General features: G+C 36.2%; 1 protein-coding gene across 1 annotated transcript in view; it reads left to right on the plus strand.

The window, feature by feature from the left end:
- Positions 1 to 13,140, plus strand: part of POTEA (POTE ankyrin domain family member A) — a 71,760-nt gene that overhangs the window by 41,059 nt on the left and 17,561 nt on the right. The window contains exons 10-11 of the mRNA XM_001140309.6: positions 8,977 to 9,007; positions 9,285 to 9,426. Of these exons, the coding sequence (XP_001140309.5) occupies positions 8,977 to 9,007; positions 9,285 to 9,426 (173 nt within the window). The remainder of the gene's footprint in view (positions 1 to 8,976; positions 9,008 to 9,284; positions 9,427 to 13,140) is intronic.

Consider the following 13,140-nt stretch of genomic DNA (forward strand, 5'->3'; position numbering starts at 1 on the left):
ACATAGTCCCATATTTCTTGGAGGCTTGGTTCATTTCTTTTTACTCTTTTTTCTCTAAACTTGTCTTCTTTCTTTATTTCATTAATTTGATCTTCAATCACTGATACCCTTTCTTCCACTTTATCAAATCAGCTATTGAAGCTTGTGCTTGCATCATGTAGTTCTCATGCCATGGTTTTCAGCTCCATCAGGTCATTTAAGGTCTTTTCTACATTGTTTATTCTAGTTAGCCATTCATCTAATCTTTTTTCAAGGTTCCTTGCAATGGGTTCGAACATCTTCTTTTAGCTTGGAGGTTTGTTATTACCGACCTTCTGAAGCCTACTTCTGTCAGCTCATCAAAGTCATTCTCCAGCCAGCTTTGTTCCGTTGCTGGTGAAGAGCTGCGATCCTTTGGAGGGAAGAGGCGCTCTGGTTTTTAGAATTTTCAGGTTTTCTGCTCTGGTTTCTCCCCATCTTTGTAGTTTTATATACCTTTGGCCTTTGATGTCAGTGGCCAGAAATGGGGTTTTGGTGTGGATGTCCTTTTTGTTGATGTTGATGTTATTCCTTTCTGTTGGTTAGTTTTCCTTCTAACAGTCAGGTCCCTCAGCTGCAGGTCTGTTGGAGTTTGCTGGAGGTCCACTCCAGAGCTTGTTTGCCTGCATATCACCAGTGGAGGCTCAGTTGGAAATGCAGAAATCACCCATCTTCTGTGTCAATCACGCTGGGAGCTGCAGATGGGAGCTGTTCCTATTTGGCCATCTTGGAACGTAATATTTTAGTTCTATAATTTTAAGAATATAATACCTTGGTCTGGCATGTTTAAATGCCATTTTGTATAATTTTTATAACCTTTAAAATATATAATTGTTACTTAAAATTTGAAAACTGCACCATTTATATAAAATTATAAACTACTATTTCTTATCTATCACTAGTCCATGACTGTGGAAGAAAATTACATCATTCACTGTCATGACTCCTAAATATGATGTCCTTAAAAGAACTGTCTGCACTCACAAACTGAAATTTTCTTTCCATTCAGTCTTGATCTTATTTCAGTAGTCTTCAATTTCAGCACTCCTCCAAAGTTGTTTTTCTCAAGATTATCACAACTTTTATTCTGTAATAAATCTAGGCATTTTTTCTTACGTCTCATTTTATTCAATTTATCAGCAGTATTTGACCCAGTGGAGGATATCTCCTTCATAACAGCATCTTCACTTGGTTTTCAAGACCTCACTCCCTCAGGCTTTTTCTCCTGCCTTCGTAGTCCATTCATCATGGTCTGTTTTTGTTGCTCCTCCTCATCTTTCACCTTTTGCACATTGTTGTTTCCCAGGGCTCAGTCCCTAATCATCTTTCTCATTACTTTTTTTTTTTTGAGGTGGAGTCTCACTCTGTCACCCATGCTAGAGTGCAGTGGTGCAACCTCAGCTCACTGCAACCTGTCTTGTGGGTTCAAGCAATTCTGCTGCTTCAACCTCCTGAGTAGCTGGAATTACAGGCACCTGCCACCATGCCTGGCTAATTTTTGTCTTTTTAGTAGCAGCATGGTTTCTCCATGTTGGCCAGGCTGTTCTCAAACTCCGGATCTCAGATGATCTGCCCACCTCAGCCTCCCAAAGTGCTGGGATTAAGGTATGAGCCAGCACCCCAGGCCCTCATGACTTTTTCTAATGTGTATATGCTAGTGATTTCCAAATGTATGTCTCCAGCTCAGACCTCTCACCTTAATTCCAGATCTCTACATCAACCTGCCTACTTGACATCTCTTTTTGGTTGGCTATTGGGCATCACACACTTGCCAGATCCAAAATTGGGCTACTGGTGCCCTTCCTGAAATCTACACCTCATGCAGTCTTTCCTAATTTGGTTAGTGGCCACTCTTCCAGTTGCTCTACCAAAAACCTTGGTGTCATTCTTGACTCATCTTTCTTTCTCTCTTATACCTCACATCCAATCTATCAGTAAATCTTGTCAGGTCTACTGGAAGAATATATCCAGAAGCCAGTCATATCTTGTACATCTGAGCCACCATCATCTGTAGTCTAGATGAGTGTCATAGACTGGTAATGGATAGTCCTGGTTTTTAAAAAATTTCCTTTAAATCTATTCTTAACTCAGTGGTAAAACATAAGTCGAATTGTGTCATTCCTCTGCCCCAACCCTTCTGATTGCCTTCTATTTCACTCTGAGTATGTGACAAAATTCCTCCTAATAACTAAAAGGCAGTACACCATCTAGCATGTTTTCTCTCCTGCTTAAACTTCTATTACTTCTCTCCTTTGCTCTGCTTCAGCCACACTGAACTTCTCGCTATTCCTTATCTATCCCTCTTGCTGAACGACTCCAGGCACACCTCTATACTTGGCAGTTCCTTGTGTTCTTCAGTTCTTTACTTAAAAATCCCCTTTCTCAGCAGGGACCTTTCTGGCCATCCCAACTTTTCCACCACCCTTCCCCTCAAACACATAATTATTTCATTTTCCTGCTTTAGTTTTTCTCCTCTAACATACTGTATATTTTGCCTTATCTGTCTATTGTTGTGTGTTTATCTCATTCTCATGAATAGGATTTTTATTGTTCACTACCATATCCTCAGTGCCTAGAAAAAGGCCTAGCATATCGGATGTATCTACCTAACAAATACTCGTGGGTATATTACATTTGATTGATTCTCACTTACAAAATGTTTGACAAGGTTCACTCTAACAACTTAGCCTGGTAATTATATGCATAAATTCTTTTGGCTCTTTATAATAAGCTACATTCTTAATATTTTTTCATTAAGGGAGAAAATCCCAATATTGTGGTTATTCACCATTTATTATTTTACTGGTAATCATGATAATTTTAATTATGGTAAAATGCATCAGAGGAATTGCAAACTTTACTGGTATTTTATCTGAAAAATATTAGGGTGGTAAATTTAATGGACTTACAAATTCTTTCCAACGGATTATGAAACTTCAGCATTTGAAATAAAAAAACAGAGTTGGAATTTTTTGCTTGCTGTATAAGAGGTGTACTGATCAGGCACTGTCTGCTCTGATGGAGCAGCTGCTGCTGCTTGGCTGTCTTTCAGAAGCAAGCTGCTCACATTGATATTGGTGGGCAAGCAAGGGCAGCGGTCATTGATCGATTGACTAGATTTAGAACTTGCCCTGGGTGGCTTCTTGTTATCATGGCTACAGGTCAGTTCTTTTCTAAGTTTGTGCTGTTTAAAGGTTGCCTTCCATTAACTATTTTCAAAATGAAACTATTTTATATTCCAGAATTGCATACTTAATTTTAAAGTTTTTTCAAGATGAATTGGTTAATAATAGCTCTCAGGAAGTCCTTTTTTTTTTTTTTTTTTGCTACATAGTCTTGTCTTAACCAGAAGAGTTCTCTGTATAATTTATTTCTTAAAAATAATGGTTTTGTTTTTGTTTTCAGTATTTTTAGAAGCTTTTGCTCAAGTCCTAACATAAACTCCAGTGGGAGATTTTAATCTCTTTGTCAGTTCATGGATGTGTATGATAGTGATATTCTCTCTTTTTAAATTCCTTTTCTTGTTCACTTTCTTCTTTGTACAATAATAGTGATATTCTTGTGCATGTTTACCTCATTAAAAAGTAATTACAATTTTCTGCTGGCAAATCCAGCTTTTTATATTTTGACTAAATACGAGGCTAAAAGTGAAGAACATTTACCAGATTGTTTTATTTTCAAACAAAATCATAACTAATCAAAAACTGCTATTTTTGAAATATAAATAATGACATTTAGATATTTTAAAAGTAAGGATAGCCCCCTGGTGTAGGTTGGCTTTGTGTCCCCACCCAAATCTCATGTCAAATTGTGATTCCCAGGTGTTGTGAGAAAGACTTGGTGGGAGGTGATTAGATCATAGGGTTGGTTTCCCCCATGCTGTTCTCATGATAGTGAATGAGTTTTCACAAGAGCTGATGGTTTCTTAAAGGGCTCTATCCCCTTCACTTCTCTCTCTCCTGCCACCTTATGAAGAAGGTGTGTGCTTCCCCTTCACCTTCCACCATGATTGTAAGTTTTCTGAGGCCTCCCCAGCCATGTGTAACTATGAATCAATTAAGCTTCTTTCCTTTATGAATTACCCCATCTCAGATATTTCTTTGTAGCAGTGTGAAAATGGACTAATACAGAGAATTGGTACCAGGGATAGTGGGGTACTGTTATAAAGATAATGTGAAAAGGTGGAAGTGACTTTGGAACTGAGTAACAGAGGTTTTAACAGTTTGGAGGGCTCAAAAGAAGACAGGAAGATGTGGGAAAGTTTGGAACTTCCTACAGACTTGTTGAATAGTTTTTTTTACCAAAATGCTGATAGTGATATGGACAATGAAGTCCAGGCTGAGGTGATCTTAGGTGGAGATAAGGAACTTGTTGGGGAGTGGAACAAAGGTGACTCTTGATATGCTTTAGCAAAGAGACTGACAGCATTTTGCCCCTGCACTAGCAATCTGTAAAACTTTGAACTTGAGAGAGATGATTTAGGCTATCTGGTGGAAGAAATTTCTAAGCAGCAAGGCATTCAAGAGGTGACCTGGTTGATTCTGAAAGCATTCAGTTTTATGCATTCACAAAGAGATGGTTTTAAGTTGGGGCTTATATTTTTAAAAGGGAAGCAGAGCATAAATTTGGAAAATTTGTAGCCTGACCATTTGGTAGAAAAGAGAAACAACACATTTTCTATGGATGAATACAAGTTGGCTGCAGAAATTTGCATAAATAATGAGGAGCAGAATGTTAATTGCCATGAAATGGAGAAAGTGTCTTTAGGGCATGACAGAGATCTTCATGGCAGCCACTCGCATCACAGGCCCAGAGTCCTGGAAGGAAAAAATGGTTTCATAGGTTTGGGTCCAGGGCCCTGGTACTATGTGCAGCCTCAGGACTTGCTGCCCTGCATTCAGCCACTACAGGTCCAGCTGTGGCTAAAAGGGGCCAAGGTGCAGCTTAGCCTTTATGAATTACCCAGTCTTCAGTATTTCTTTATAGCAGTGTGAAAATGGACTAATACACCCTCCCTCAAGACATTTTCCTGATTTCATCTTTCATGTTTTATGTGCCACAGCTACTTTTGAAACTGTATTTAAAGGTAAACATTATTATATTGAATATTAGAAACAGAAATATAGCCCAAATCTAATTATGATTTTCATGTTTAACAGTCATTGCTGATATTCAGTGGACTCAAGCTTTTTAATATAGCATTCAAGTGTAGTGTAGATTCATCTCCTATTCTTAGCTTCCAAGTATTTTACACTTTTCCTTTCAAGTTCTTAGTAAGCATCTAGACTTCATGTGCTTAATCTTTGTGCTCACATTCTGTTCTCTAACTGGAAGGGTTTTCTCTCACTGTTTTTCCCTAGTGGGCCCTTCTTATATTTTGCCTCTTCTCTAAAGCCTTCCTTGTGCTAAAATATAACTTTTTAATATATCAACTCTTACAGAACACAATGTATTATAATTGTATATTACCTTGTTTTTGAAGCAGGGGATGCACATTTCCTTTTATGTTGTTTGTACTTCTAAACATTTAAAAAATTAATCAGTGCATTGAGATGGAAAACAGTTGGAGTTTTACAAAAATTGTGGTTTTTTTGTTCATTGTCAATAGAGTTATTAGGAAACATTGGCTTTTTATAGAGTTTTTAAAGTAGAGCTTTTGCCTTGCATATGAAGTAAGAAACATGAAAATAAAAAACGGACCTCAAAATGATCTGTGATTACACCCATATTTGAGAAGGCCAATTTACTAACTCATGGTCTGCAACAAGTAGATGATGATAGCAGTTTAAGTGAAATAGATGGTAAAGAAGGTAAAATTTATAAGTCCTTTATAAGAAATATCTTGGAACACCCCCTCAAAAAGTGGGCAAAGGATATGTGCAGACACATCTCAAAAGAGGACATTTACATGGCCAAGAAACATGAAGAAAAGCTCATCATCACTGATCATTAGAAAAATGCACATCAAAGCCACAATGAGGTACCATCTCATGCCAGTTAGAATGGTGATCCTTAAAAAATCAGGAAACAACAGATGCTGGTGAGCCTGTGGAGAAACAGGAACACTTTTACACTGTTGGTGGGAGTGTAAATTGGTTCAACCATTGTGGAAGACAGTGTGGTGATTCCTCAAGGATCTAGAACCAGAAATACCATTTGACCCAGCAATCCCATTACTGGGTATATACCCAAAGGATTATAAATCATGCTACTATAAAGACACACGCACACGTAAGTTTATTGCGGTACTATTTACAATAGCAAAGACTTGTAACCAACCCAAATATCCATCAATGATAGACTGGATAAAGAAAATGTGGCAAATATAATCCATGGAATACTGTTCAGCCATAAAAAAGAATGAGTTCATGTCCTTTGCAGGGACATGGATGAAGTGAGAAACTATCATTCTCAGCAAACTAACATGGGAACAGAAAACCAAACACTGCATATTCTCACTCACAAGTGGGAGTTGAACAATAAGAGCACATGGACATAGGGAGGGGAACATCACACACTGGGGCCTGCCTGGGGGTGAGGGAGCAAGGGGAGGGAGAGCATTAGGACAAATACCTAGTGCATGCAGGACTTAAAACCTAGATGACAGGTTGATAGCTGAAGCAAATGACCATGGCACATGTATACCTCTGTAACAAACCTGCACGTTCTGCACATGTATCCCAGAACTTAAGGTTAAAAAAATTTTAAAGTCAAAAAAAAAAAAAAAAAAGAAAGAAAGAAAAAAAAAAAGAAAGAAAAGAAAATAAATCTCCAGGAAGGAATGTTAACACCGATTACTTTTCCTGGAAATAGAATAATATAGTCTCCTCAAGCTGGAAATACTCAACTGTATCAGTGCTGTTGAAAGATTGATTATAATAAGGATTAGTGACTTTGACTAGGAGCAGTTTCAACAAATGATAGCCATGGAAATCTGTAGTGGATGAATGTAGACAACTCTTGAGAGAAAATTTGCTGGGAAAGGCAATATAGAAATGGGCAATAATTAAAAAAGAGTGTGGGATTTGAGGGAGTTTTCTCTCTTTGTGTTTCAAAACAGAAATTTTTAGAGTTTATTTTTTACTGTTGGGAATAAACATGGTTATGAAAGGTAATTTTGTTTGCTTGGTTGCATGTCTAAGCATTAGACAGCTTGATTCATTATCTTTTATGGATTTTTAGCAAACTAATTGCCCTTAGAACTTCTATTCATGTATAGTTTTATGATTAGAGTTGTTTTTTCAGAAGTGGTTCAGAAGCGTAACATGTTAGTGTAACTGCACATGACGATGATGACCTAAAACTTAAACTGTCATACACTGATTTTTAAAAAGAATTATAATAAACATTCACACACTTAGGCCATGCTGAATAGAATTTAAATGTTCCTTCATAATTGCACATCTTGCACTACCTTTGACAGTAGCATCATGAGTAGCCATGATTTGCTTAGGTACTTACTCTAAAATATCAGGTGTATCAACTTTATGATTGTTTAGATTCTGGGGAGTAGGGAAGGATTTTGTTCATGAAGTTGAGAAAAGCAAACTATTGACAATCTATTGCAGATTATTACTTCAGGATTATAAGCTCCTAAAGCATCAAAACCATATTTTCCTGGGCCAGCAATGTTATCAGCATATATTGTATGCTCAATGAGTATTTGTTGAATGCATGAATAAACAGTTGAAGAAATAAATGAATGACATTGATAAATTTCTTTTAAAAACTAATTTTTAGTTTTTTGAAAGTAGTAGGTTTCCAAATTTGCCTCTGTATAAAGTCTTTATTTTTTAAAAAAGTGCAGGATTCATGTTCTCACTCATAGGTGGGAATTGAACAATGAGAACACATGGACACAGGAAGGGGAATATCACATACCAGGGACTGTTGTGGGGTGGGGGAAGGGGGGAGGGATAGCATTAGGAGATATACCTAATGCTAAATGATGAGTTAATGGGTGCAGCACACCAACATGGCACATGTATACATATGTAAGAAACCTGCACGTTATGCACATGTACCCTAAACTTAAAGTATGTATATATAAAAAAAAGACACTGCAATTTTCAAAAGGTGAAAAAAAAGTGCAGGATTCAGAAATTATTAGTTATAGCCAAAAACAGAATGATAATCAGAAATTTTTAGTTATAGCCAAAAACAGAATGATAATCAGAAATTTTTAGTTATAGCCAAAAACAGAATGATAATATGGATTTGTGCTATCATATCTCTTAAAAACACTTGAATATAAATATTACCTTCACAGCATATTGCAAAACACATGTTTTGGAGGGAGAATTCTTGGATTTCAATGCTGTGTCAATTACTGACCACCTCTATGGGCTGGGGAAATTTATATGGCATTTCTGGGCCTAGTTTCTTTCTTTATAGAAGCCCTAATATTACCTACCTCAAAGAATTGTTATGATGATTAAAATGAGCTTGACACATGCACAGTGCTTAGAATGATGCATAGTGTCTGCATAATAAGTCCTGAAAGAGCTAATATTATCATTTAAAAAAGGGTTCCCCTCACATAAGAACATAAATAATGTTTTCCAAATAGGTTTCAGTGCCAGTAAAAGCTTGTTTTTATTGAAAAGGACAGCAATGAGAAGTCCTGGTATATGTCTTTCTATCACGTAATATCAGTAACATGTTTTTCCTTTTGCCTTGACTGTCAGAAAGCTTGATCTAAATTCAATTCTTTGTAATGATATTATTATTATCATATTTTCTTTCTCCCTTAATGTTACTCTTTCTGTTTATAGTTTAATTCCCCATGTGGAAAATAGTTATATTTACATTGCCTGTTAAAAAATGACCTGAACACTTAATGGATAGAATAAATAACTTATAAATGCTGAGATTTTATATAATAAAATAATAGATTTGGACATTCTTTGTATTTTATGTATTTACTGTTTGTCTAAGAGAAATTGTTTCTTTTTTCAGGCCTGAAAAGAAATCTAATGAAAAGAACAAGGTATTGTAAAAAGTAAATTATCTGAAACATTATTGTTAAAAAAACACATTATAAAAGGTAAAGTGAGAACCTTTTTTAATAAAGACAATTAGTTGGAATAAAAGGGCTTAATAACAAGTACCCACTGATAACGGTACCCTTTTAAGAAAAATCTGTTGTTTTAAGAAGCACCTGTGGTTTTGCTCATATAAAAATATGAATAAATACCACTTCTGTACATCTGGTATATTCTATGAATATTTTGAGGACATTTGAAGCAGTATTATTTATCTTACAGGTCAAAAGCCAAATACATTCAGTGGATAACCTTGATGACATAACATGGCCATCAGAAATAGCATCAGAGGATTATGATTTGCTTTTCTCTAATTATGAGACTTTTACATTGCTCATTGAACAACTCAAAATGGATTTTAACGGTAGGAGCATTGCATAAGTAGAAGGCCTTTTAATGTATCCCACAGTAATATTCACACACATTGCTTAGTATTGCACCACAGAGCACTGACGTGTGATAGTGATGCTCATCTCAGAAACGTGTTTGACATTAAAATAGACTGAGAAATAATGTATATTGTATACCAAAGAGCTATGATAACTCCACTGTACCTTTCTCAGTGTGAAGGGCAGTCTCAGCCTTTTTATTGACTCTGCTTCTCCCAGATCAGGTTACCATTCTCTCCCACTCAGAATACTGCAGTAACCTTAGAACTATTTTTCCTGCTACCCCACTTCCTGAGACCATGGTCTACTCTGAAACTATAATTATTAATTTAAAAAAATTCAGATCTGATGTTGTCTCTTCCTTGTAACTCAGCTTACCACTTGCCATTGCTATTAGGTTAAGATCTGAATATTCTAGCTCTCTCCTGCATCATTTAATACCCTTTTTTCCCTGCCCTAGCCATTGTCCTAGATGTTTATTCCTGCAATTTATAGCTTTAGTGAGGTATAACTGATATATGATAGGCTGAATGTACGTAAAATATACGATTTGATAAGTTTTGGCATACGTATGCACATGTGAAACCATCACCATAATCAAGAGCAGTAACATGCCCATCATCCATAAAAATCTCTTCCTGTCCGTTTGTATTCTCCTTATTAAGAAACTACTAAATGTTTAAGTATTTATACTGTATTCCATTCCCATCAGCAGTATATGACAATTCTCATTGTGCAATGTCATCATGAGCTCTTAGTATTGCTGTTTATTAGTTTTTACTGTTAGCCATTCCAATGGGTGCATATTGTGCGTGTCACTGTGGTGTGAATATGCATTGACCTAAGGACTAAGAATGTTGAACATCTTCCCGTGTGCTGATTTGCCACCTGTATATCTTCTTTAGTGAACTATCTTTTCCAATCTGGATAGCTTATAAAGATTTAAAAATTAGATAGTTTTTATTCTTATTTGCTGAGTTTTAAGAGTTTTTTAAAAAAATTCTGGATATCATTCCATTATTATGCTTTTTCAGAAAGATTTTTTCCCAGTTTGTAGCTTGACTTTTTGTTTTCTTAATAATATATTTTAAAGAGCTGAAGTTTTTCATTTTGATGAAGTGTGATATATCTGTTCGTTTAATTATGGACTTTGCCTTTTGTCTCATGTCTAAAAAAAGTCTTTGTCCAGCACAGGGTCCCAGAGATTTTTCTCCTCTGCTTTCTTGAAGAATTTTTATAGTTTTAGGTTTTATATTTAGATCTGTGATCCACATTGTGTACATTTTTGCATATGAGTGAGGTGTGATGTAAGTTCATTGTATGGATGTGGATATCTATCTGTTCCAGCAGCATATGTTGAAAATGCTGTCCTTTCTCCATACATTGCTATTGTCCCTTTGTGAAAAGTAAGCTGGCATATGTGTGTGGGTCTATTTCTGGACCATTTGTTGTATTCCATCAATCTACATATTCTTCTAGAGTTATACTGATGAACCAATCATAATTTGAAAATCAATTTAATACCCCAATAAACCCATTGTACAGTTGAAAAATTCTAAGTAGAACCATCTTAAATTGGAGACTATCTCTATCTGGCTTTCTTCATGTAGGTCTAGCATCCCTAATCCAAAATGCAAAATCAGAAATGCTCCAAAATCCAAAACTTTTTGAGTGCCAAAATGATGCCACAAGTAGAAAATTTCAAACTAGACATCAGGTACACAAACTTTCATCTGCAAATTTACTAAAAGTGTTCCATAAAATTACCTTTAAGCCCTGCATATAAGGTGCATGTAACATAAGTGTATTTTGTGTTTAGAGTTTGATTCCATTTTTGAGATATCTCATTATATATGTGCAAATATTCCAAAACCCAAAACACTTTTGGTACCATGCACTTGTAGAGATATTCCACCCATATCACACTGTTTCATTACTGTAAATTTATACTAAATCTTGACATCAGCCCTTCAGTTTTCTTCTTTTTTAAGGGTTATTTTGATTATGTTGGATCTTTTGCATTTGCACATGAGTTTTAGAATCAGATTGTTAATTATTTTTGTAGTTCAAATTTAACTTTTTTAAAAATTTTATCATTATTATACTTTAAGTTTTAGGGTACATGTGCACAACGTGCAGGTTTGTTACATATGTATACATGTGCCATGTTGGTGTGCTGCACCCATTAACTCAACATTTAGCATTAGGTATATCTCCTAATGCCATCCCTCCCCCCTCCCCCAACCCCACAACACTCCCCGGTGTGTGATGTTCCCCACCCTGTGACCAAGTGTTCTCATTGTTCAATTCCCACCTATGAGTGAGAACATGTGGTGTTTGTTTTTCTGTCCTTGCGATAGTTTGCTGAGAATGATGGTTTCCAGCTTCATCCATATCCCTACAAAGGACATGAACTCATCCTTTTTTATGGCTGCATAGTATTCCATGGTGCATATGTGCCACATTTTCTTAATCCAGTCTATCATTGATGGACATTTGGGTTGGTTCCAAGTCTTTGCTATTGTGAATAGTGCTGCAATAAACATACGTGTGCATGTGTCTTAATAGCAGCATGATTTATAATCCTTTGGGTATATACCCAGTAATGGGATGGCTGGCTCAAATGGTATTTCCAGTTCTAGATCTCTAAGGAATCGCCACATTGACTTCCACAATGGTTGAACTAGTTTACAGTCCCACCAACAGTGTAAAAGTGTTCCTATTTCTCCACATCCTCTCCAGCACCTGTTGTTTCCTGACTTTTTAATGATCACCATTCTAACTGGTGTGAGATGGTATCTCATTGTGGTTTTGATTTGCATTTCTCTGATGGCCAGTGATGGTGAGCATTTTTTCATGTGTTTTTTGGCTGCATGAATGTCTTCTTTTGAGAAGTGTCTGTTCATACCCTTCACCCACATTTTGATGGGGTTCTTTGTTTTTTTCTTGTAAATTTGTTTGAGTTCATTGTAGATAGCCCTTTGTCAGATGAGTAGGTTGCAAAAACTCTCTCCCATTCTGTAGGTTGCCTGTTAAGTCTGATGGTAGTTTCTTTTGCTGTGCAGAAGCTCTTTAGTTTAATTAGATCCCATTTGTCAATTTTGGCTTTTGTTGCCATTGCTTTTGGTGATTTAGACATGAAGTCCTTGCCCATGCCTATGTCCTGAAAGGTAATGTCTAGGTTTTCTTCTAGGGTTTTTATGGTTTTAGGTCTAACATGTAAGTCTCTAATCCATCTTGAATTAATTTTTGTATAATGTGTAAGGAAGGGATCCAGTTTCAGCTTTCTACATATGGCTATCCAGTTTTCCCAGCATCATTTATTAAATAGGGACTCCTTTCCCCATTGCTTGTTTTTGTCAGGTTTGTCAAAGATCAGATAGTTGTAGATAATGCAGCATTATTTCTGAGGGCTCTGTTCTGTTCCATTGTTCTATATCTCTGTTTTGCTACCAGTACCATGCTGTTTTGGTTACTGTAGCCTTGTAGTATAGTTTGAAGTCAGGTAGTGTGATGCCTCCAGCTTTGTTCTTTCGGCTTAGGATTGACTTGGCAATGTGGGCTCTTTTTTGGTTCCATATAAATTTTAAAGTAGTTTTTTTCCAATTCTGTGAAGAAAGTCATTGGTAGCTTGATGGGGATGGCATTGAATCTATGAATTGCCTTGGGCAGTATGTCCATTTTCACGA

Source organism: Pan troglodytes, chromosome 7, assembly GCF_028858775.2.
Source record: "Pan troglodytes isolate AG18354 chromosome 7, NHGRI_mPanTro3-v2.0_pri, whole genome shotgun sequence".
Taxonomy (NCBI): domain Eukaryota; kingdom Metazoa; phylum Chordata; class Mammalia; order Primates; family Hominidae; genus Pan; species Pan troglodytes.